At 47.7% G+C, this 26,429-nt stretch overlaps 1 protein-coding gene across 1 annotated transcript in view; it reads right to left on the bottom strand.

Moving 5' to 3' along the window:
* Znf831 (zinc finger protein 831) overlaps nucleotides 1-9,014 on the bottom strand; it is a 59,524-nt gene extending 50,510 nt beyond the window's left edge. The window contains exons 1-2 of the mRNA XM_059259799.1: nucleotides 5,436-9,014; nucleotides 3,657-3,796 (exon numbers count right to left, since the gene is read on the bottom strand). Of these exons, the coding sequence (XP_059115782.1) occupies nucleotides 3,657-3,796; nucleotides 5,436-9,014 (3,719 nt within the window). The remainder of the gene's footprint in view (nucleotides 1-3,656; nucleotides 3,797-5,435) is intronic.
* Nucleotides 9,015-26,429: the final 17,415 nt, after the last annotated feature.

The raw sequence follows: 26,429 nt of genomic DNA, 5'->3' as shown, positions 1-26,429 counted from the left end.
CCACGAGAATAGTGCTTTCCACTCAAGTCTCTAAGTTCCCATACCATGAACATGAGGGATTCAGATGCTGGAAGTGTGAGTTAATAAGTAAAACAGGCAGACATGGAGGCTTCAGACATTGGGATCTTCAAGAGCAAACTCAGCCACTCTAAAATGTGATTTAAAAAGAAAAAGATTGTGGGGTTGGGGAGATGGCTACGTCAGAAAGGCACTTGCCATGCTAAGCACAGGAACTCACTCAGTTCAGATCCTCAACACCAGCACAAAAAGTCTGGTGCATTGGGTAGTGAGAGTCTGCAGTCCCAGAGCTGGGGAGGTGTAGACAGGGAACTGTGCTGGCCAGACAGCCAAGCTGAATTCATGAGCTCTCAGTTCAGTGAGAGACCTCACTCAAAAGATGAGGTGGAATACTCTAAGTAAAAGGCTGGATAGAAACCTCTGACCTCCACATGCATGCATATATATAGACAGCACACACACACACACACACACACACACACACACACACACACACACATACGCACATACACACACATGTTTGAAAATAAGAATAAAGAGCAAGAGAACAAAGCAGATTTTTACCAAGCAGGTCTGAAAATTGATTAAACTTATTGGAGATAAAACAATAGCCATGAACAACTACATTTAAGTATCAGTAGACCTGCCTTACAAGATGGCTCAGGAGGTAAAGGTGGTTGCCACCAAGCCTGACAAGCTGAGTTCCATCCTCAGGACCCACACAGTGGAAGGAGAGCATCTGCTCTGTACGTTGTCCTCTGACCTCAACAGACACAGAACAAACAAATACATGTAATAAAATATTTAAAAATCAGAACAATAAAGACAGAATGTCAATGAAGAAGAGGCCACACAGGAGGCTATGGACTTTCTGGTCAAGATGAGAGAACATTAATTAGATTTATATCTCAAATAAAACCCTGGACAAATGCATAGCCTGATGGACATTGTGTGAGGAAGCCATTGCTCCCTAGAGCAGAGTCTCATGAGATTCCCTCTCAAGGCTTCCTTCCACTTACCAGGGAGATGGTCTCCAGGCTGGACACTATAGGTTGAAAAGATCATCCTTCTCCCCTTTTCCACTGATTTTCCTTAAAATCTTATCAAAAGTCCCTCTCCACCTTATTTCTCCAAGCAGTCTTTGTCTATTCTGATAGAAGCACTACGTTGTCTTGAATTCATCAGCCTTATATAGAAAATCCTGGGGTTAGGTGGTATAATCAAAATGGTGTAATATTTGCATCAAAATAGACAAATAGGTCACATTAGGGCAACCAGGTGGCCACCTGCAAAACTCAGAGCATCTATGTATAACTCACACCATAAATAAAAGGCAGAATTTGAAAAGGCTGGAATTTGAAACCTAAGGTGGAGAATGACAGAAGAAAATGTGTGATCATGGTTAGTAAGAGACTTAAGTTCTCCCACTAAGCACACGCTCAGTGGAAGGGAAGAGGGAAGAAAATGAGTCATTGAAATTAAAGATGGTCGCTCTGTTATGAAAATAAAAGTGGTGACTAGAGATATAGCACAGTGGTAGACCATTTGGCCAGCATTTGTATGGCCCTGGGTTTAATCCCAAGCACCCAAATAAATAAATAAACAAACAAACAAAGAAAAAGAACTTTTTGGGCCAAGCATGGTAGATAGTACATGCCTATAGTCCCACACTGAGATGACTGAGACAGGAGGAACATAAGTTCAAGCACTTGTCTCAAAAAACTTAAAATATTTAGGCAGTCAGGTTGGTGAGACCAGAAAACAAGCAAGTGAGAGAGAGAGAGAGAGAGAGAGAGAGAGAGAGAGAGAAAGAGAGAGAGATGATAGATAGATAGATAGATAGATAGATAGATAGATAGATAGATAGATGGAGTAGATGATTGATAGATACATGGATGAATGGATGAATAGATGAGATAAATGACTGACACTATATGAATGGATAGATGAGATAGATGATAGACACATAGTGGATGGATAATGGATGGATGGATGGATAAATGGATGGATGGATGGATGGATGGATGGGTAAATGAATGGATGGATGGGATAGATGACTGATATATATATATATATATATATATATATATATATATATATATATATCTACTTATCCACCTATATATATATATATAGATATAGATATAGATATATATATATAGGTGGATAAGTAGATAGATAGATGAATGAATAGATAAGCCACTGCTCTAGTGCCATGCCTGCATGCTTGGTTGCTACAAGATGGTTACTGACCCTAACTCTCTTGAGCCATGAGCCCCAAATTAAGTACTTCCTTTTATAAGCTGCCTTGGTCATGGCATTTTATCAAACAATTAAAAACTAAAACAAGGCCCTTGCTTAGAACTTCCTTGCTCCCTTTTGCCCAACTCTACATGTTCATCTTTAAGGCACTCATAAAGCACTTCTCTAATAGAGATGCCCTCTCTTGGCTCCCACAAGGGCAACTATTAAGATCTTCAAATTCAAGTGTCTTTGGAGGTAGGCATATAACACATCTAAGAAACATAGATGAAAATCCAATGCTGGAGAGAGATGGGGACTGAGACATTTACAAAGTACAGCTCTCACCCTAGCAGGGTGGCTACTACTCCTCTCTGGCCACCCATGGCCACTCAAGAGGGTGAATACCATGTTCTCAGAACTTCTGATAACTTGAGAGGAGTGGAAGATACAGACACTTGTATGAAATCTGATTTTTTTGATGTGGCTGCAACTTTTAGACAGACCCCTTGCTTGATAGACTTGTCCCAGGAGCTACTGTTGAGCTTTTAAGGCCTCCTGAAAAATGTCCTGATCTTGTCTAGAAGACAGTACTTCTGAACGTTCAGAGAATTATCCCTAATCTTGGGATTGCTTCTCTGGATTTTTAATTTTTTTCCCAAAAGGCACATTTGCTTGCAAATATTAAAAATGTATTAAAAGTAATAACTACCACATACTCTCTCAAGACTAAAATTAGATAAATGTATTTTCAACCTGTTTATCTCAAATATTTACTGTGTTCCTGCCTTATAAAGACACCAGTAAACAATTACAAGGTCAGTGGTATCATGCTGGGTGGGAAATGGGCAATAGAGGAAGGTTTGGAGCAGCAGAACTTCAGACCAATGGAATAGGAGCCTCCCTCAGGGGGTGAGGTGCAGTCAGAAGGTTTCTCTGGTCTGGCCTGGTCCCACCCAGCCCTGTGGTCCCACAGCTGCTTATAAAAAAATCACTCAGAGGCTTAATATTATTTATAAACTATATGGCCTACAATAGGCTTCTTGCTAGCTAGCTCTTTTGTCTTAAATTAACCCATTTCTATTAATCTACGTTTTGCCACATGTTCTATGGGTTACCGGTCTGCTGGCATGTTGTTCCTTGGGTGACAGGGTGGCAGGCTGGCGTCTCTCTCTGCCTTTCTTCTTCCTGTCTGTCTCTTGGATTTCCTGCCTGGCTTATAACCTGCCTCACCATAGGCCAGAGCAGCTTCTTTATTATCCAATCATAGCAATACATATTCACAGAGTACAGAAAGACATCCCTCAGTAGGAGCTGCCATTTGAATGCCACATTCAGTTCCTGGGTTCCTGAAATCAAGTCAGCATGGAAGGGGAAGAGAAGGCCACATATTTTACCTCTTGGAATGAAGCCTCAGTTTCTTCTGCTTGCTGTTCTCGTGAGATATCTTCACCCTCCTATGGCACAGTCCTTTCTTCCACTGTGGACTGGATACCTGGTCCTGAGCCCTTGTCTCTGAGACTGCTGGGTAGGGAAGCTGAAAATACCAAGCATGTTGTCATCATTTCACTCAAAGTCCTCATGGTGGGGAACACCATGATGGGTTCTCTCTCTAAAGACAGGATGTCTATCTATGAAAATTAAGGCGCCAAAATGTTGTGTTATCAAATGGCCTGAGCCTGTGAGATATTCTTACCCAGCAACCAGTTGTATGCCACATGGAACCTTCCAGAACCATGCCTAGACTGGACCTCCAGTGGAAATGCTGGACCCTTGAAATGAGTGAAGAGTTACCTAGTGCCATAGTCCATATCACCCACCTCAGGAATCCCTACAATTTGGAGGAAGGAAATATAAACCAGACCTTGGATCACCATCCTCAGCCCCTGGGAATTGCTTAAAAGTCTTGAGTCTCAGGCTGGAGAGATGGCTCAGTGGTTAAGAGTACTGGCTGCTCTTCCAAAGGTCCTGAGTTCAATACCCAGCAACCACATGGTGGCTCACAACCATCTGTAATGAGATCTGGTGCCCTCTTCTGGCCTGCAGTCATATATGCAGGCAGAATACTATATACATAATAAATAAATAAATCTTAAAAAAAAAAAAAGTCTCGGGTCTCATCCTTGTCTTTGTTCCACAAAGCCCAATTAGAACTGAGGCCTCAAGGCTCCTTTTAGCTCCCTGACCCAAGCCATTTCCTAACAGGATAAGACCTCAACCCTTTTAAGACGGGGCCATAAACTCATGGCTTAATTCCCTGGAAAGACCCTCCTTAAACTTCTGTCACATTTTCCTTCTTACCATTGCTCCTAAGGACCTCAGAGTTAGATCTGAGACCGGTTACTGTGATGATATTGGAGCGATTTCTCCAGCGCACCCGAGATAGTGAGCTTCTCCATTCAAGAGCTTTCCTTAGTTTGTTCCATTTTGTTCTGCTTTGGTTTTCTGTCTGGAGTTTATCTGTTAACATGAGTTTCTAGTTTCTGGGGAGATATATATTTTTCAAAAAGTATAGTTGTGAGTTTTAGATGACCTAGAGAGTTAAGGACAGTGTGATTTTTTTGTTTGTTTGTCTTTGTTTTTTTTTGTTTTGCCTGTCACCAGGAATAGAATGAAGTTTTATGTCTAATCACAAATATCTTACCTGGATGCTCAAGTGAGATATTTCTTTGTGTGTGTGTGTGTGTGTGTGTGTGTGTGTGTGGTGTATACATACATATGGAGGCCAGAGAACAGTCTTGGGTGTCTTCTCTCAGGAGCCATTCAGCTTGTGTTTTGGGTCTTTCATTGGCCTAGGACTCACTGCTTAAGCTAATCTAAGCCAAGCTCAGTGATCTTCCTGTCTCCACTTCCTCAGAGCTGGGATTAGAAAGGCCTGCCTTCACTCCTGGCTTTTTAAACAGGGGTCCTCAGGTCCTCAAACTTGTGAGGCAAGCACTTCAAGTCAGCCATGACCCAGACCCTAGTACAACAGATCTTTATCATTTATTTCATTTTCATGAATCTGTTGGGTTTTGTTCATATCTAGGGCCTTTACTTCTTCCCACCCCATGTATCGCCACCCGAGCCTCCTTTGGGAACAGAAAACATCATAATGGTGGTGATATCCACAGGGATAGATCCACTACTTTTCCTTTCTCCCCCTCCCTCTTGTTTCCTTTCTCTCCCCCTGTTACCTCAGGTGCCCTCGAAGTCCCTCCTCCTCGACTTGTCTTCATCCTTCCTCCACTGCTCTTGGGCAGCAGCCCTTTGTCACTCTTACCCTGGAGGCTTCTATCAGGTGAGTATGAAGACAAGTGCCCGGGAGCTGCCCTCTGTTGCTCTGCGGCCAGGGGCAGGCTGCGACTTAAGCAACACCACGTGAGCTGGGGCTCAGCCTTAAGTGAAGGGAAGGAGCTTGGGGCCTCACAGCTTCTGGGGGTCCCTAAGTGGTGTGGCAAGGCCAGTTTCTGCTGGCCCAGGGATAAACCCTGGGGCCTTGTGAAAGATGTGGGGAAATAATGCGCTTGGGAGGGAAGGCAGGCAGGCAGCCCTTCCTTGGTCTCTGAAGAAGGACCCTCTAGGGCATTCCTAGGTGTTCCCAGCTTCTGGAACAGTGTCCACGGGTTCAAGAGATTCCCACATGTTCCAGCTCTTGCTGGTAGGCTGTCTGTGCAGAGGCAATGGACGGCATGGCTCTCACCCACTACATTCTTGGTCACATGACTGTCACATGTGTGAGCAGGCACAATGGAGGCTGTCTCCTGGGTGGTGCCGGTATTGGGGATGTTGCTGTTGGCCCTGTCTCTTTTCTGGCTTCCTGTTTGTGCCTCTTCTCTTCCATCCAGTGACCTGGACCAGCTAGGATCTTCTGAGCTGCCACCAGCCTCACCTGGGCCTGAGTGTGCTCCAGGTAGCCAGGGCATTCCCAATTCTGATCCAGCAAGAAGGGCCTGTTCTGTAGGCTGTGCGCTTGTACACAGAGAGTCAGGGCCTTTCCCAGTCCCCAGAGCAACATGTGGTGAGGGCTTCTCTCCCTGAGGTAACCTGAGGAGGTACTTGGGAGCAAAGGAGCCACCTGACACAGCAGTGGGAACACCAGGATCCTGGGGCTGGGCAGGCAGCAGGGAGTGGAGCCCAAGAGTCCTAGGTACAGAAGGCAATGTGGGATCCTTGTCTCCTAGCCCTGGCCACCTCAGGGCAACAGCAGAAACAGCTGAGGAGGCATCAGAGGACTCCAGGGTCATGGTCACATGCTGGATACTCTCAGCTGAGCTACCCAGAACCTCCTCAGCGTCACTGACCTGTTTCTGGGGTGGCTGCGAGTCAGCCCGCAGAAAGCCCCTTGAAGCCTCGGCTTCCAGAGGCCCCAGCTGCTCCTGATGGTCCAGCTCTTCCACCTTCAGTCGCTTTCTCTCCGAGGGTGACTTGTCTTCTGCAAGCTGGGGACCCACAGACCCACCACTGGGCCGCCGGAGGACAGTTTGGTCCCCAGGGCAGGTTTCTTTTATAGCCTCTCCAGGGTCTGGCAAAGCCACGTCAGGAGCTTCTAAGTCTCTTCCTTGGAGGGGCACAGGTTCTGGAGGCAGCTGGCATCCCAGGTCGGATTTCTCACATGGAAGGAGCAGAGGGCCCTTGCTGCTTAGACAGAGGGCATCTGCGCTGCCAAGGGTAGGAGAGGACTTGGCTCTGGCCACTGCCTTCAGTTGCTTAGGAAACCCAGTCTCCAATGAGTCCTCCAGGGATGGTCGACTTCCCCAAGATCCTGGCTTGGCCCCTGCTGTGGCATCCCCCAGGACAGGGATCCTATTGTCTCGAGACAGGCTTGCACCCTCAGTCCCTACTACCTCTTCCTGGGGAGGCAGGTCCAGTTGCGACCTCTGGCCCTGCTTCACCTCCCTGTGTTTCTGTCCTCCCTGGTGGGTGGTCTTCATCTTCTGGTATATTCTCTTGAACGTCTCATTCCCATACACCTGCCATTTCTCCTGGGAGAACATCTTTTGCTTCTTCTGGTTATACTTCTTACCGGCTCTGCCCTTGCATACCACCCCCTCCTTTACTGCAGCTCTCTTTCCATCGAGGTCTTCGGCGACAACCGAGGGGTCTCCAGTAGGGGTGCATGGCAGGTCTTCCACAGCAGCCTGTCTCACCAGGGCCCGAGGGTGACCACTGGGGATACCTGCCAAGGTCAGTCTTGGGCGGTCTCCCAGCCAAGCTGGGGTGAGTCCGGGGCCCAGGGCCTTCTGCATCCTGGGAAAGGCATCCTGTGGGTCCCGTGGCTCTGGCCAAGACTTAGACCCCTCAAGGAAAGGCAGTGAGTTGCTTCTGGTGACAGGGACACACTCCACGGTGGTGGAGAGCTGTGTGGGGACAGAGTGGAAGAAGAGGGGTCTGGCCTTCTCCAGGGCTGTGTAGGTAGACCAAGCTGGGCTGAGGGCAGCCCTCCTGCGGCTGGGCTCCAGCGCCCGGATGTCAAAGTGGAAGGAATCCTTGTAGGTATATGGCATGGGCAGGTCGATGCTGCCCTGCTTGGACAGCACAGTCTTGCGGGGCCGCACGTGGTCCAGCTGTGGGTCGTCTACCACTGCCTGGTTGTGGGAGATGAGCTGGGCAATGCGTTCCTCCAGTTTCTTCTTCTCTAGCTCCAGGCTGGCCCCTGGCGTTCCCTGCTCGACCCCGTTGCCCGAAGACCCGCAGCCGGGACCTCCTTCCCCCTCAGACCCTGCACTGTGCTCTGATAGACTGTGCAAGGGGCTGGAGGTAACAGGAGGCTGCTCCACGCTGTCTGAGCGGGACAGGTAGCCCGAGTCTGTGCTTTCACACTTCCTCAGCTGGCCCTCCAAGGCCTTGGAGTCCCAGGGCTTCTCTGTGCATGTCTCCTGCTGTCTCTGCAGGGAGGATGGCTTTGGTTCTGGAAGCTTCCGCCTAGGCCGTGGGCTGGCTAGTGGGAACTCAGGTGACACCATCTGGGGCTGGTGGGGAAGGGTGGCTCCAAGAGAGGGAGTTGTTTCTATCATCCTTTCCCTGTTCTTAGGAGCAAGGGTGGGATGGGCACCCGGGGAAAGAGCTCTCTCTGGCTCTCCTTCATCTCCCCGGCTATCCACTGAGGCAGTCTCTCCAGGCCTGTCTCCTTCCTCCAGAAGGCTGCTCCCACTCCCTTCAGACTCTAAGGACAGCCGAGAGTTGTTGAGATGTGTCTGTGTGCGCCTGTGTTTATACAGGTTGCTCTGGGTCTTAAAGGCAATACCACACGTGATGCACGGGAAGGGCCTCTCCCCCGTGTGGGATCGGATGTGTTTCTCCAGCACACTGGGCTTCAAGCAATCCCGGCCACAGTGCGGGCACAGGTGCTTCCCAGCATTCTTCACCCTGCCTGTGCTGACCAGTGTGGATCCTACACCCGGGGAGAGTACAGGCAGTGTGCCCACGATGTTCACAGTCAGGGCCGGGGTGGTCAGCTTGCCCATCTGGGTGGGACTGGGCCCTTCAGGCTGCAGCAAGGGGCTGAGGATGAAGGGTACACTGGGCCCCTCCAGGCTGCCTGTCACCAGGGGTGCACGTGGCTGGAGACCCCCAGGAGGTACTGTGTGGTACAGAGGGACAGGCAAAGCCTTCAGGAACACAGTTGGGGGCAAGCCCTGCTCTGGTGGCAGGATGACAGGGCCCAGGGTCAGGCAAGGTGAGGCCTGCCCACCTGGGCCCCCTGGAACCCCAGGGGCAGGAGCTGGCTGGTCCCTGGAGGATGGGGTAGGGTGGGTAGGTTCTGAAGCCTCCATTCCTCATCATCTGCATGGCCCAGGTTTATATCAACCTGTGGACAAGAACCACAGTTACCATGGGTATGTCTCTTCTCCCTGTCAGAAGGTATTACAGCACCCTCTATGAGCCCCAACAACAACCCCATAGCACTCTTGTCCCCAAGCTAAGAAAGGTGTGGTGTTGCCAAACTGTAATCCTAGCTACTCAAGAGACTGAGGCAGGAGGATTACAAGTTCTAGTCCTGTTTGGCTGACAGAGATCTTCAAAATAAAACATACAAAACAGGCTGGGTGTGTAGCTCAGTGATAGAGTGTTTGCCTGGCAGGCAACAGGGCTTTCAGTTGAATCCCCAATTACACACACACCCCTACACACAGGCATGCACACACACATACATTCACACACACACACACCACACACACACACCATAAACAAACACACACCCTTACACACAGGCACACACACACACACACCTATACACATACACACACACACACACCTACACACAGGCACACACATACACACAGGCACACACATACACCTACATACACACATATGCCCCTATACACACACACCCCTACACACATATGCACACACCCCTACACACACACACACACACACACACACACACACACACACACACACACAAGTCCACAGTTGCCCACAATGGCTAGTACTCTAGTAGGTTCAAATCCCTTCCTTGCCTACGATGACATTTCTAGATCCATGAAGTGTACAGAGCCAGGCCCTTCTCACTCTGAGGTTCTGAGCCTTCAGCCAGGAGGATGTCAGTAGGAACCAGAACTGACCTTGTGGGGGACTTCCTGGATTAGGAGACTGAAAGGCAGGACTGTGAGACAAACTTGAATTTCAGAAAGATTATGCTTCATTCTTTCAACCCACAGAAGTATGGCCCAAATAGTGCATGATGAATTCTCACAGTATAAGTTTCTCCCCAAACCCATTGGGTCACATGTATGCTAAAACATTATGATGTTGTCAAGTTCAAAAGTAAGCGGGAACCCTGGATTTGATCTCACAGCGCTACAAGGAGCTCTCAGCCAACCTCAGGATGAAGATGAGGTCTCTACTCAAAGCCCTGCCACGTACAGTTGAGATTAAGTCAGCTCCACTAGACCAGGAGGAGTAGATAAGCTAATACCAGGCCACATTCTGTCCTTCAAATTAGGAAGGGAAAGTCAGGCACTGGAGGGAAATGTTAGGTAGGCTGATGGCACCCATCCCCCACCTGAGCTTCTGTGACCACTGTCCCACCCTGCGAGTTCCTCAAGGAAACTCCAAACTTCAGTCTTCTGAAAGGTGCTGGGGTGACAGGGCCAGCTTGAGCAAGCACTGCTTCGAGAAAGCTGATGTTAGATTTTCCAGAAAGTTTGCAAGCCAGCTGTTAAACATAGCCTTACTTAAAGTCAAATTATTCCAGATGTAGTGCTACATGCCTGTGAGCCCAGCATCTGGAGGATCATGAATTCTAGGCCAGCCTGGGCTAAATAGCAAAGCCCTGCTTTTAAAAATTGGGGGAGGGGGGGCGGTGGTGGCGCACGTCTTTAATCCCAGCACTCGGGAGGCAGAGCCAGGCAGATCTCTGTGAGTTTGAGACCAGCCTGGGCTACCAAGTGAGTTCCAGGAGAGGCGCAAAGCTACACAGAGAAACCCTGTCTCAAAAAACCAAAAAAAAAAAAAGGGAGGGGTATATAACTATGCTATGAAATGAGTTATGCTGAAAGAAAAGATACTACAACTATATATATTCTTTAAAAAAACTATTATTACTGTGTGTGCATGTGTGCATCATGTGTGTGGAAGCAAAGAGGTCAAAGGGCAACTTTGAGGAATCAGTTCTGTCCTTCTATTTTTCTCTGATTCCAGGGATTGAAATGACACTGGACTTTCACGGCAAGCCCCTTTACCTGTTAAGTCTTACAACTTGAGGCCTTACAGCTGGATATACATGCTAGATATATAACCGAAGTTAGCCTCAGCTTCATGCCATCTGCAAGGGAACAATTCAAAAACAGATCAGAGACATACATGAAAGATCAAAAGCTCTAAGACTCTTAGAAGACATGGAGTTAAACCTGGGCTTTGCATTTGGCAGTAACTCCAAGATACGATGCCAGAAGCACGGGCAATGAAAGGAAAAGTAGCAAAAAATTGACTCATTAAAACATCAGTGTATCAAAAACTCTATCAAGAAAGAGAAAGGATGAGCAATGGGAGAACGCGGACCATCTGATGCATCTGGGAGGTATGAAGAAGAACGCGATTGGCTGAGGTGATGGCCCAGCTGGGGAAGTGTCTGCCATGTAGGCACAAGGACCTGAGGTAAAGCCAGGTGCAGCGGTGCACACCTGCAAACCCAGTGCCGGGAAGGCAGAGACAGGCTGATCCCGGGAGCTCCGTGCTCAGCCATGCTAGCCAAATCAATGAGCTCTGGATTCAGCCAGAGGTTCCATTGCGCATGATAAGGTTGAGGGGCAGCGATCCTGTTCAGAAGGTGAAGACACTGGTGGCACAAGTTCATGACCTGAGTTCGATCTCCAGAACCAACATAAAGGTAGAGAGAAAGTATTGACTCCACAGTTCTCCTCTGGCCTCCATGGGCACACTGCAGTACACGCACACCACTCCCCATCATACATACACTCACATAATAATAATAAATAAAAAAGTAAGAAGCTTCAAAATAATAAAAATAAAGAAAGCAGTGAGATGTTGAGGAAGATGCCCAGGGCTGACCTCTGACCTTCACATGCATACACACATGTGATCACAGATGTGTACACACACATACATGCACAGAATTTTATAACTCAATGACAAAAGTCCAAACAACTCCATTTTAAAATCAGCAGGACTTGCAAGATGGCTCAGCAGGTAAGGGCCCTTGCTGCCAAGGCTGACAACCTGAATTTCATTTCTGGGACCGACATGTGGAAGGAGAGAGAACTGACTCGCACAAATAGTCCTCTGACCTCCATACATGTACCATGTCACACACACAGGTCCACACATACACAAAGAAATAAATTAACGAAATGAACAAAAGCAGTGGAGAGGCTGAGATGAGATTATCCCAAAACTGAAGTTAGTCTAAGCTATCTAGGAAGAGCCTGTCGCAAAACAAGGTTTGAAGGAAAAAACCAGTGGGATGATTTCCCATTCACTGGCATAGTAAGGGTAATAAACTGAAAATAACAAATCTTGGTAAGAGTTTGGAGGATGAGAAATCCTCACACACTGCTAGTAGGAGTAGCCCCATGTGGCTTCTGCAGAACACAATTCTTTAGTTTCGTGGCTACTTCCTCTGAATTCGAACACTCTCTCCCGCAGGAAGGAAGCAGGCTCCTTGGGTTCAAGGCTGGTGAAGTGAGAGGAGACTCTTTGGTGGAGTTGCCCGCATGCAGGCTGTGTGTGAGCTGTTGGGAGGCGGGCCGCTTTCTCCACTCATCACCCACGCTGGGCTGCGCTTTTAGGTGGTACGGCCTTGGGTCACTACCCTGCTGTAACCCCAGAAAATTCACTGGCTCGTGTTTCATTTAATTTTGTCCTATTTTGTTTTGAGATAAGGTCTTCAGTCTGACTTTGAATATATAGCAATCCTCCTGCCTTAGCCTCATGATTTCTGAGATTGCAGGCATGTGCCATCATGCCCAACTTAATTCATTTTCTTCCTTGCTTCCTTCCTTAGTTAATGTTGAGTTAAGGTCTTACTGCCATAGTCCAGGCTGGCCTGGAATTCACCATCCCCCTGTCTCAGCACTCTGGATATGGAGATTACAGGTGTGTGCCACCAGGACTGGTAGGTGAAATAACTTATGTGAAAACACAGAGGGCTATTTATGCCTACCATGGATAAGAGCTTGATTCATTTGTGTTTTCAGTAACATAGCATAATATTTTGAACTATTACCCAATGGTTCTTCCCACCTCTGCCTCTTCCTCCACCCCTCAGCAAAGCAGTCCTTCTTCATTACTGGGATGTGTCTCTAGTGTGGTTCCCAAGGAAAGGTAATTCTTGGGACACTCCAGAGGAGCAAGAAGGCTGTAGTGGAGGAGGCTGCCGAGTGTACATCACCCCATGGGTCCCACCGAGGACAAGCAGGGGGGGGGCACCCACAAATCTGTAGCTGACTGCCTCAGACTGCCTTGGGTGACACTGTCACCTGGCACATGAGAACTACAGCAGGCTTTGGTGTCCCTCCTGATTGGCAGGCAAGGCTGCCCCGGTCGGTTCTGAAATGGTGTCTGAGGGTTGATGCACGCACGAGGCTACTGTTGGAGTCCTTATGGCAGAATCAAGACATCTGAATTCTGAGCCCTCATCCAAAGGAAGGAAGCGTAATGAGTAGAGACTTACTTAGCTACTAACACTTCTCTGATAGTCCCAGTGGGCGGGTGGGGAGGAAGTGGAAGGGAGGGGGGCCAGAAGGAAGGGAGGAGTGCTTCCCACCTCAGCCTGCCTCATGGGGAGTTGAGAGAGAGGTAAGTGGGACCCCATGCCAGGCAGTCTGCAAAGAGCCTCAGAGAGCAGCAAGTGTCCTGATGGGAGGGGAAGACAGCCCACAGAGTGCTCTGCTGGCGAATAACGCAGACCGATGTCCTCCTCCAGAGCTGCATCCCTGCCTAGTGGGAAAGACGCTGCTGAATGGCAGGATCTCAGCAGGTATCCAGGGAGCTGAAGCTCAGTGACAGGTGGTTCCAGCAAACACAAGCCCATTATCAGGGAGAACAAAAATCATAGCCAGAACTGACTGTCGTGGGTAGGAAGCTCAGCCATTTGAAACACTGCAGACCTACCTGCCACCCTTACAGCTTTGCTCTCTCAAGCCTGATCTGTAATTATAATGGATCCCTGCTGGGACCTCTTGGGAGACCTCCACTCTCGTCCCAGGCAAACGTCTATGGATGCAGCCGATTTTTAATAAGGAGGGACCAGTGGTGCCACCCCTGTTGGACCGATGGTGAAATTAAGGGGATGGGATAGGAAGGAAGAGCAGAATCCAGATTCCCGTCACTTCAGCTGGCCCAATGTCAAGTGTTCACACAGAAAACAGGACTCCCACCCCTGCCCTGCCAGTGTGTGCCACTGCCCACTGAGGGTCACGTTCGGAGAAGAGGTGGTCCAAGAGGAGACATGTAGAAGAAAGGTGGAGGGAAACAATGCTGATCTTCGAAGCTTTCAGGAGCAAAAACAGCCCCTCAGTGGGCCAGGGCGGAGAAGAAACCCAAAACCCCAGACGGTTTTGCAAAATCCACGTTCAAGGTGAGACACAAGAGAGCCAGTGGAGAAACCAATTGAGTTGGATGCAGAGGTAGTGGCTTCTGAGACAACGTTACCTAATTTCAGTCCATCATGTGCCACAGTCACCCGCTTGGCCACCAGGTAAGCACTCTAGGCTTTGACAGCTTTCCATTCCTGCATAAATCCCCTTTTTTTTTTTCTGGAAAAATCTTTTTAAGAAGGAAAGGCATATGCAAGAGAGTGAATGTGATGTGACCCTTTTATGTTACATAACCTCTACCGTGACCTTCAAAAACAAAAGCTCACTGTTCACAATGGGTTGGAAACTTGATGTTCACACAGAAACTCTCACCCAGATGATTAATGTTGGTTTATTCATCACTGTGAAAATAGGGGAGCGCCCGAGATGTCCTTCAGTATGCGAAAGAATAAACAGACATTGGCACAGCCAGACAATTGAGTATTATTCAGCAATAAAAAGAAATGAGCCATCAAGCTACAAAGAGACACATTCAGTGTATGTTGCTAAGTGAAAGAAGCCATACTCAACAGGCTGCTTCCTGTGTGGCTCCAGCTGCAGACACTCTAGAACTAACAAAACCGTGGGACAATAAGATCTGTGAGTGCCACAGTTGGAGGGAAAGAAGGAATGAACAGACATAACCTAGAGGACGTTAGCAGCAGTGAAACCATCTGTATGGTACTGTCAAGGGGTACCAGGAAGACCACTGTCAAAACCCGGGGCATGTGGAGGTGGCTTGGTGGATGAAACATTTGCTGTGGCAAATGTAAGAACCTGAGTTTGGATTCCCAGAAGCCATTTAAAAATGAGGCATGGCAGTGCTCACCTGTAATCCCAGTTCTAGGGCTAGGGGTGGAGACAGGAGGATCCCTGGAGCTCACTAGACAGGCTGTTACCACATCCGTGAGCCATAGGTTTGGTGAGAGACCTTGCCTCAAAATATAAGGTGGGCAGCAACCAAGAAATACACCTGTCATCAACCCCTGGCCTCCACGTGCACATAGACACATGTCTATACACAAACAAAGCCATAAAATATACCACAGGAAGAGTGGACTCTCAGGTAAGGGTGGACCTATGTGACACAGTGATGGGCTCACCAACTGTCACATGCACACCTCACTAACACAAGATCCTAATAGCAGGAGAAACTGCAGGAAAGATGGACTTCAACGCAGCAGGGAGGAACTCTCTAGCCTTCTCTTCACATTTTTGGATTGTTTTTGTTTTCGTGAAGTGGAATCTCATTCTGTAGCTCAGGTCAAACTAGAACTCACTATGTAGCCTAGGCTGGCCTCAAACTAGAAGCACTCCTTCCACCTCAGTCTCCCAGTACTGGGGTCCCAAGCATCACCTCCCCCCACCCCGTGCGTATGTATGTGTGTATGTGTGTGTGTGTGTGTGTGTGTGTGTGTGTGTGTGTGTGTGTGTGTGTACTTGCAGAGGCTAGAGGTCAGCTGTCTTTCTCCATCACTCTCCACCCTAGTTTTTGAGGCAGAGTCATCCACTGACCTTGGAGCTTGCTGATTCAGCTAGGCTAGCTGGCCATGGAGCCCTGGGGATCTGCCTGTTGCTGTCTCCATCCATGTACCATCCTCCATCAGTATTACAAGAGTTTCCAACATGTACTACCACACTCAGTTTTATATGTAGGTCCTAGGGATTCAGAAGTCAAACCTGCTGGTATAGCACCAAGCAAGCTCTTCTCCCAGCCCCAGCCATTCCCCTCGTCACTTGTTAATTGGCCTAAAACTGCTCTAAAAGTGTGTATCAACTAACTTTTTTTTTTAATCTAAGCAATGTTAGGAGAGTTATATATGGACCGACATCCATCCTTACTACAACAACATGCAGGAGCCCCACATTGCTGTGCCTTGTCAGTATAGGAACCATTAAAATAAACATTCAGCTTCTAAATCTAGCAGTGTGTGTATCGGGGGCCACTGAATGTGGTTGTGGGCTCCTGTGACTTCTCTAATTTAAATCCTAACCTGTGACAGCCTGCATTCCTCCCTCCCCTGAGCACTAGCGTAGTAGTAATGGCTTCCTGGTCAATTGTCTGGCACTGTGCTGGGTTTGCTCTGTGGGAGACACTGCAGATTAAAAAGGCAAAGGTGGGTACTGGCTCTGATGGCCTCTGGCCCTAACCAGAGGCCACACTTCTTCCAGGAGGTCCCTCCCATCTAATCATGGTTCTGAGATGACAACACCCTTCCTCAACTGCTCTGTTACCCTCTAAGCATCCACACCCCTTAACCAGGCCCACTCTGTACAAACAGTCCACCCCACCAAGCTCTGAATCGCCCATGAGGACACATGCCTCCTCCACCCCCACTCTGTCTGCCTCTCTGTCTGTCTGTCTGTCTTTTTCTGTCTCTGTCTGTCTCTGTCTGTCTCTGTCTCTGTCTCTGTCTCTGTCTCTCTCTCTCTCTCTCTGTGTGTGTGTGTGTGTGTGTGTGTGTGTGTGTGTGTGTGTGTGTTTGTGTCCTTCCAGGGCCCATAGTGAATTTGGAACTTAAATTATGTGTATGTGTGAATCTTCCCACAGAAAAGGGGCCTCTGTAACTTTGGTCATGGTCAAGAAGAACCTAGAAGGGTTTATGTAAGGGTGGGGTTTCCTGGTTCTGTATGCCATCCCCTGAACATGAGAACCCATCTCCAAGGATGCCCAGGACCTGTCAGACTCAATTGCTCGTTAGTCAGACTACAGCTTCACCTAAATTAATTCCATTTGTTGATGAAATTATGTTTTGCTTAAACAAATTAAGATAACTGGGCAGGCCAAGAGAGAGTTTACAAAGGCACAATGTGCAGAAAGCAAGCGAGTGAGTCCAAGCCCGAAGGAACTCCCTCGTTCTCATACACGAACGGCATGGCTCATGCAAAGACAGGCAATAGGTTGCAGATGTTTGGAGGAGAAAGCCTGATGTCCAGCTGGCTTTGCCTTAGGCAGTTGAGAAAGAAGAACTAAGTTCAAATCCCAGCTTTGGCCTGTGCTAGTTCAGGTTGCTTGCCGAGATGGAGAATCTCCTGGAAGATGAACCTCTGGGCACCTCTGTGGCAGAGTATCTACACTGAGTTAATCACAGTGGGCAGCCCCACCCCGAATGTGAGCGGCTCTGTTCTCTCGGGCTGGGCTGCCAGACCGAATAAAAAGCCCTGGGCACCAGCACCCACCTCTCACTGCTTCCCAGCTGCAGCTGCTGTCTGACCAGCTGCCTCACGTTCTTGTGACTTTCCTGCAGTGATGGACTGTATCCCCTCAATACAGGGGAGCTGAGCCAAGGAAAACCCTCTTTCCTGAAGTTTCTTTCATCAGACATTTTGTTGCTACAGAGAGACGAGTAGCTGGTAATCGCTATTGACTTCCGTAGCACAGGAAGCTTCTGGAGCCTTAGGGGTCAGTGAGAGTTACGCGGGTGCTCTCCCAAAGTACCTTTCTCAGCCGAATGTGAGCGATCTGCTGAAAACTATCACACACTTTGCTTTTCCCAGGACATTCAGTTTTATCACAATCACCTTGAAGCTGGCACTCCTCTGTCTGCATGGAGCCATAGAGTTCTCCTCTCTTGAGTTCCTGGAACTCCCAAACTCTGTCCAGCAACAATGAAAACTGAATTCTCCAGAGTTCATCCATGGGTGACACACAAAAAGGAGACAGTCATTTCCACCAGGTCAGCAGCCAGTAAGCACAAAGCCAAAGGAAAGGAGGAGATGCTGGCCCAGACTCCCTAAGTGGAGTCCCCACTTCCTCCACTGGTACTGAATGCTGCTCCAGTGTACATAGTATTCAGGCTACAGTGAGCGTCACACACAAGCCTTCACTACATCTGTTGAATTGACAGGGCAGGACCTGTTGCCAACCAAGCCTGATAAGCTGAGTTATATCCCTAGGTCCTACTTGGGAGAAGGAGAGACCTGACTCCTGCACGTTGTCCTCTGAGCTCCACATAAGAGACTGCTACCCTCCATACACACACTAAAGTGAATAAATACAGTGAAAAAATGTTTTAAAGAATATGGAGAAATTCACCATGGAGGGCAGCCCAGCTGGGTCAGAGTACTAAAAATTACTATGTGTAGCCAGCCCCAAACAGCCCCAACCTCCACTTCTCCATTCCTACCCCGCAGCTTGGCTGTCCTGGCATAGAGACACGGTGGCTTCTTCACCACCCCTCAGTGCTGGCTGGTCCATGAGCATCATGATGCTGTGCCTGGGACTCAAGGTTCTTATAGTATTCTGCCCTGCCTTGGTCAGAAGAACTAGTGCAGGCCAGTAGATCTGCACTCAACCACAGACATACCCGTAAGTCTAGCAACACAAAAACAGAGCTCTGGGGAAGCCACTCTGAACCTCCACATGGGTCAAATACAAGATGGTCATTCTGCTCTGCAGTGTTTAGGATGTTTGTCAGACAGCAAGGTCCAAATGAATTACAAGAGCATAGCCTCCTAAAGAGCATCAATGGTCATTTGGACTAAGGGTGTCTTTGCCTTACCACCAGCTGACACCCACTTTCCCAGGATGCATTGCTAGAATGGGTCACAAACTAATGGATGTTAGAAGGTATCATCAGGTCTGAGAGACCCCTGGACCATGGAGATGGCAGTGTGCATCTTCATCTGTCCCAAGGTCTTGCACAACATGAGCCCAAGCAGAGTTCCTTCAGCCTGTGGGAACCCAAGGCCAGTGCGGCAGCCTGTGTAGTCCCATCTGCTTCCTTCCCCAAGAGCCTTGGACACTCTACTGATAGTATTTAACATCAGGATCATTCTCTCCTTTGGTTTCTTGTCTCCATCCAGCTCAATCACAGGTATCCTTTTTTCCTTTTGGGGGTTGGTGTACGTGTGTGTGTGTGTGTGTGTGTGTGTGTGTGTGTGTGTGCATATGTGTTCACATGTGTGCAAGAATAAGGACATATACATGAAGGGCAGAAGTCAACCTTGGATATAGTTCCTAGGTACTGTCCACTTTATTTGATCAAGTTGGGGTCTCTCCTGGAATTTGTCCATCAGATTAGGCTGCCTGACCAGCAAGCCCCAGGGATCTGCTCGTCTCTGCCTCCCCAGCACTGGAGTTCCTAACACATGCCACCACACCCAGTTTTTATATGCAGGCCCTCCTGCTAGCATAGCAAGCATCTCCTCAGCCAATGCTTAGATACTTTTTTAAAAAAAGATTCATTTATTGATTTAATGTACATTGGGGTTTTGCCTATATATATATGTCTGTGTGAGGGTGTCAGGTCCCCTGTAACTGGAGTTAGAGACAGTTGTGAATTGCCATGTAGGTGCTGGGAATTGAACCCCAGTCCTTTGGAAGAGCAGCCAGTGCTCTTAACAGCTGAGCCATCTCTCCAGCCCTGCTTAGATACTTCTGGACATCATTTCAAGTCGGACATTTTGCTAGAATTCAAGAAAGCAAGAGGGAGGGACAGAGGAGGCCCCACGTGATGCCAAGTGGTATAGTGGAGCTGGTGGCCTAGAGACGGCAAGGCTAAGGTCCTGCAGCACACACACAACCTACCACACTGTGGCTCATTAGTTGGGACCAGTGCAGTGCCACTGAGGACTCCTACTTTCACAAATCACTAAGTTGATATAGTGGCTCCAAAGGACATTAAACAGGCCTGAGACTTATAAAAACTAGACAACCATTTCAATTTAGCCTCCACCCGCAAAAAAAAAAAAAAATCCATTTCTTCTCTTCCAGTGTTTGCTGAATGCCCACTTAGAGCAAAGCATGGCCTTGTACACTGACGGTCATGGGTCCCATTTTTGCTCCAAGGATGCAGGACTTGTCAGATTATGAGTTGGCACTACAGGACAACACTAAATAAAGGTCTCCTACTGGGAGACTCCTGTTTTAGTGAAGCAACAAGAGACCGCTTTTTCAAAATAATTACATAATGTGCTGGAAAACATAATGGAAAGCGGATGAGCAAAGGCATGGTAGAAGTGTGGGCAGAGAAGGAAGGGTTTGAAGGGGGAGCTTTAAACGGCGTGGGTTGGGTGAGTCTCACTGAGAAGGCTGAAACGGACCTGGTGGAAATCTGGTAAAGGAGCAAACACGAGCACTTGGGGGAAAATACAAATGGGAGACCCGAACCAAATGCAGACAAGAGCCAGGGAATGACCCTGAGCCACGAGCATGCCTCACATGTTTGAGGCATGTGCAGATATCATGTCGTGCGGATTTCAGCCCCTTACACACACTAAGCAAGTACTCTTCCACTGAGTCACATCGTTGGCCCTGAGGCTTGGCCTTCTAAGTTAAAGGAACTATATGCTAGACAATATTTTGCCCTTCTTTCTGGCCAAGTCTTTCATTTCTATGGGCCTTTGGGAAAGAAAGGAAGGGGGGAGGAAGGAAGAGGGGGAGGAAGGAAGGGGGGAAGAAAGGAAAGAAGGAAGGGAGGGAGGGAGGGAGGGAAGATTTTGAGACTGTGCTGTGTTCAATGACAAGGGAGGGGGACCAGCCTCAGGCCTGGGTAGCTGTTCTGAGTGGTAAGTACAGAAAGCAGGTCTTAAGCCTTCCTACTTGCTGGAGGAGGGTGCTGAGACCAAAGCCACCACCCAGGGCTTCCTCCAGTGAACACAGAGCCTCACAGACCCCTAGGCCAGCTGGAGGCCGTCCATATGTCCCTGCAGCCTAGAACATGTCAGATAAAATGATGCTGCTCCCGATTGCCTTGGGCTATAAACAGAGTTTGGGAGATAATGTAATTCAGAGCGCTGTATTGGGGATGGTTATTGTTTCATATAATTAAAATAATTTGCCAGGAAACCAGCAAACAGATAGCATGCTGAGTTCAAAGGGAGACGGGAACAAGTCCCCAGAGCCCATGTGAGTCAGAGTTCTAGAAGCGTTAACCCCCTGTGGCGGCTAATTTCCACGGTCACCTTGATTGGATTAAGAAAAATGTTTGGCTTCTCTGGGCCATGTTGTCATCTACAAAGTTTGTACTTGAAAACTGGGCAGTCAAGTTAAAAAAACAAAACAAGTCTCACTTTAAACAATGTTTACGATTGTGTATAGTGCCTTTACAGTTATCCTGGGCTTCATGTAGCCCAAAGGCTAGGCCTGGACACTCCTGGCTTAGTGTTTCTTAGCTGCATGGGTGGCTCTAAGTATGGCTTGGGTGGCTGAACATCATTGTCAATTTGACTGGACTCAGAATCGCCTAGGGGAGATATCTCTGGGTGCACCTCAGAGGGCCTTTCCAGGGGCTGACTCAGGAGGGAACACATACCCCAAATGCAGGAAGTACAAGTCCAGACTGACTAAAAATGGAAAAGGAGAAAGTCAGATGAACATTGGCATTTATTTATCTCTGTTTTTTAATTCATCTGCCTTATCTGCGGTGATTGACTGAACCCTCAAACACTGAGCCAAATAAATCCTTTCTCCTCCATTACTTCCGTCAAATATTCTGTCAGGAGGACATGGAAAGTAGTCAGTACACCATGTTAGCTGTCCACTCTGGAAACACAGAATGTCATAGGTACATCCCATACAAACATTGCCTCTACAATAAACACATCACATAGAAACGTATCATGGGAGCTGAGGGTTTACATTTGAAAAGCTGAAACCAGGATCCTTTGACTACAGATTGAGAGAGAGAAGTAGTCAGCTTTGTGGTGATATTGTGTTCTTCAAAATATTGTACACCCTAATAAACTTACCTGGGATCAGAGAACAGAACAGCCACTAGACAGACATAGAGGCCAGGAAATGGTGGCACACACACCTTTAATCGTAGCATTCCAGAGGCAGAAATCCGTCTGGATCTCTGTGAGTTCAAGGCCACACTGGAAATAGCCAGGCATGATAATCATGCCTTTAATCCCAGGAAGTGATGGCCGGAAGCAGAAAGGTATATAAGGTGTGAGGACCAGAAACTAGAAGCTTTGGGCCTGGTTAAGCTTTTAGGATTTTGAGTAGCAGTTCAGCTGAGATTCATTCTGGATGAGGACTCAGAGGCTTCCAGTCTGAGGAAACAGGATCAGCTGAGGAATTGGTAAGGTGAGGAAGCTGTGGCCTGTTCTGTCTCCCTGATCTTTCAGCGTTCACCCCAATACCTGGCTCCAGGTTTGCTTTTATTAATAAGACCTCCTAACAATTCTCCTAACAATTCATACTACACAGCTTCTCAAATTCCCTTGTCCCTTCAGAAAGCTGGTCTTTAATTAAGCACCATGCATATACAATGAAGTCTCTTTTTCCAGGTGTACAGTTCTGTGTGTTTTGACAAGCAGGTATGGTAGTGTAACCTCCAATACAATGAAGACAAAGAACATTCCCCCCCAAAGCTCCCCAGACCATGCTGTGGTAAACCCCTTCCTCCCATTCTAAACCCTGGTGACCAAAGATCTGCTCCTAGGCCCAAAGTTTTCTAGACCATTGTATAAATGGAAGCTCGGATGAAGTCGCTTGCTCAATCCAGCCTCTGTGTCTGAGACAGTGCTATTGAGACTCGCCCACGCTGTAGTGTGCTTCGGTAGCACACTCCTTTCATTGTCAAGTGTAACTCCACTGGGTAGGTGTGCTCCAGGGTGTTCACACTGGCAGGAGAGGCCACGTGGGACAAGGACAAGGCAACACTTTCTGTCTCAGACAGGGAGGCATGAATGAATAGCAGGAGATGGAAGAGCTGAGCAGGGAGCCTGCTCCTCAGCCACCCTTCCCTGCAGATCAAAGGAAGACAGGAGTTAGCATTGCTCTTCCTATTACTGTGTCCAAGCGCCTAACTGGAAGCAGTTTATTGGGGAAAAGGCTTGGCGTGGCTGGGTGTGATACAGTACTGTCTGTCCACCACGGCAGGGGAGGCACAAGGGGAGCACAGCAGTGGGGTTATATGGCTGAGATCCTCTATTTCCACCATACAGAAGGTGCTTGTACCAGCACTACCTCCATTTTACTTCAGTCTGGGCCCCTAGCCCAGGGGACGGGGATTCCCACATCCAAGCCAGTCTTTTACCCTCAACCAATCCTCTCCAGAAATACCCTCACAGGTGTGCCCAGAGGACCCCTCCTAAAATCTCAGATGTTTCATGACCGAATCAAGTCAATGACGGACAGTGACAATCACACCATCAGCTACAGCAGAGGGCTCAGTAGACCCAGACTCTCATAACAGACTCCTCCAAATGCCCCCCAAAATCACGAGTCATATCAAGACCCAGGAATAACTCAAAGTGAGTGGGAACAGAGAGCTAGAGAGACAATCCCAAAGATGAGAGGCATTGGTTATCTGGCCAGTAGAAAGCCAACCATGATAGACAGCTTTAGTGAACATTTGCAAATAAATCCTGAGCACATGGAAGATGGGAAGACTGGCAAAGAAATAAAAGATTTTTAAAGTAAGTCATTTTTAGAAGGAAAAATCACAGTCACCGAAAGTTTCAGTGTTCACTAGGTAGCTCACCAGCAAACGGAAGGGACCAAGCAGCAAGAAGAACTAGAGCTCTGAAAACAAGATAATCAAGACAAACCTCTGTGGACAACATAAAGAAACACATGAGGAAGCAGAGACAGGAGTACCAGGGACCCAGGAGACTGAAGAGGATCTGACATTTGTGACATCAGAATTCTGGAAAAACAGGAAAAGGAAAGTGGGGCTCACAAAATGCTGAAGATGGCTGAAGATGGCTGAGTGGATAAAAGTCCTTGCCATGCAATCAAGACCTAATTTTGACGCCAAAGGACCTGGGTAAAGCTGGGTGTGGTCGCACATCTGCAATCTTAGCACTCATGGAGGGGGCTGGGGCAGAGACAGGATAACTGCAGCAAGGTTGAGGCTGCTAGGCTGGCCAGTACAACAATGAGCAAAACAGATGCTTCCTCAGACAGGGCAGACGTGATGACGGACACCCGAGGCTGCCCTCTGACCTCCACAAGCACACCGTAGCGTGTGAGCATCTGTATTCACGCACATAAACGTGCAGACACATGAACGTCATACATATAAAAAAATGCATTTATAAACATACAAAAAACCCAGCTTATTTCTCCTGCAGTTGTGCATATATGTTTTTATGTTAAAAAAATAAAGTAAAATGAGGGCAAAAAAAAACCCCCAAAAACTGGCTAATTAATGAGTTTAGTAATCCTAGCAAGTACGAGGCTGAGGCAGAAGGATTGCAAGTTCAACATTAGCCTGGGGTATAGGGCAAGAGCATCTCTCAAAAAACAAAAATTAAAAAAAAAGAAAGCTTTCAATAAAGAATAAAAGAAACTCCAATACAGCAAAAGGCATAAATTTGTATGTGCAAAAAGCAAAATAAACACTAACCCATCATTTTATACAAACGTTAATACAAATGTAAACCTAAGCCTAACCTATACCATACCCTACCCTACCCTAACCCTAACCCCTAACCCTAATCCTAACCCCTAACCCTAACCTCTAAAACTAACCCTACCCTAACCCTAATCCTAACAACTAACCCCAACCCTAACCCAAAGAATCCCTCACAAAATCACCCAGCATCAAACTTCCGCCGCTGAAGATGGAGAGATTTGACCAAAGTGAGTGTGGAGCACCTTTACCGTGGGTAGCCAGGGAGGAGGGAGGGTTGGACAGCGGTTTCTCCAAATCCAGAGACCAGGAGGAAGGGTAAGACATTTTCCATGGGATGAAAGAAAGAAACAACCAACTCTGTCCCCATATCCAGAGACTCTTAAACACCAAGAAGAAATCAAGATGATCTCAAATAAGGGAATGAGCCAGAGCAGTGGTTCTCAACCTGCGGGTCGAGATCCCTTTGGAGGTTGCATATCAGATATTTATATTATGATTCATAACAAGTAACAAAATTACAGTTATGAAACAGCAATGAAATAATTTTATAGTTGGAGGCCATCAGAGCATAAGGAACTGTATTAAAGGGTCACAGCATTAGGAAAGTTGAGAATCACTGGGCTAGCTCTTCAAAAGGAGTGGGAAAGTAATAGAGGAAAGAATAAAGTAATAAAGAAAAACCCCTAGAATTTCAGAAAAGAACAAGAATGATAGAAGAAGTATGGGTAAAAACACTTACTTCTGAGTTTTTAAATTATGTTTGATGGTAAAGACAAGCATTATAATATGATTTGATAAGGTTTTAAGTATATGTGCAGAAAATAAATGCGTGATGTACAAAGTGGAGCAGGCTATGGATCTGACTCAGCAGGTTAAGTACAAGCATGAAAACCTGAGTTTGGTCCCCAAAACCCACATAAAACACTGAGCATGGCAGTATGTTCCTGTAACCCGGACTTTGAGGATCAGGGTGATGGAGACAAAGACCATCAGCCTGAAGTTCATTGGCCAACCAGTCTAGGCTGAGACTCCAGTCCAGCGAGAAACTCAGTCTCAAAAAATAAAGTCAGAGAGCCACCAAAGAAAAGACACCTAACATCCACCTCATGCCTCCACATCCATGTGATAACATGTGCACGTGCATTTACATACACACACACACACACACACACACACACACACACACACACACGGAACCACACACGCACAAAAAATTAAAAAGGTTTGTACACTTTGCTCCAACAATGAATCAGTGACACTCAGCCCTGTGGCAAGTTGCACACATACAGACCAAGCCATCCCCCAGAGTGCACAGGGATCAGTCCAAGGATATCCCAATCCAGGGGTGCTCAGGTCCCTCGTGTAGACCTACTATGGCTTTGCATAGAAGCCATGCACGTCCTTTGTTACATTTAGGTCATAGCCGGAGGACCTATGGTACATAGCACAAGTAGCCACTACGTAATGGTTGTTGTGCTGTCTTGTTTGAGAGTGACAGGAAAGAGGAAGTCTTTGCTGACTCGGTTCTTCCTTTCTTCATGTGTGTCTGGTGTATGTGCACATACGTATGTAAGCAGACATATATGCAAGCAAACATGGAGTCCATAGGTTGAAGTTGGGTGTCACCACTTTTAGTCACTCTCCAGCTCATTTTCTGAGGCCAGGTCTCTCACTGAACCTGAAGCTCACCAATTTGCTGGGCTGGCTGGCCAGTGAACTCCAGAGATCTGCCAACCTCTGCCTCCCCACATGCTGCTGCATCAGACATTTTACGTAGGTGCTGGGGATCCCAAGTCAAGTCTTCATGCTTGGCTAGTAGGCACTGTACCTACGGAGATAG

This window comes from Peromyscus eremicus, chromosome 4 (genome assembly GCF_949786415.1).
Source record: "Peromyscus eremicus chromosome 4, PerEre_H2_v1, whole genome shotgun sequence".
Taxonomy (NCBI): Eukaryota; Metazoa; Chordata; class Mammalia; order Rodentia; family Cricetidae; genus Peromyscus; species Peromyscus eremicus.
Note: the sequence above shows the minus strand (reverse complement) of the source record. Positions and strands in the feature narration are given on the sequence as shown.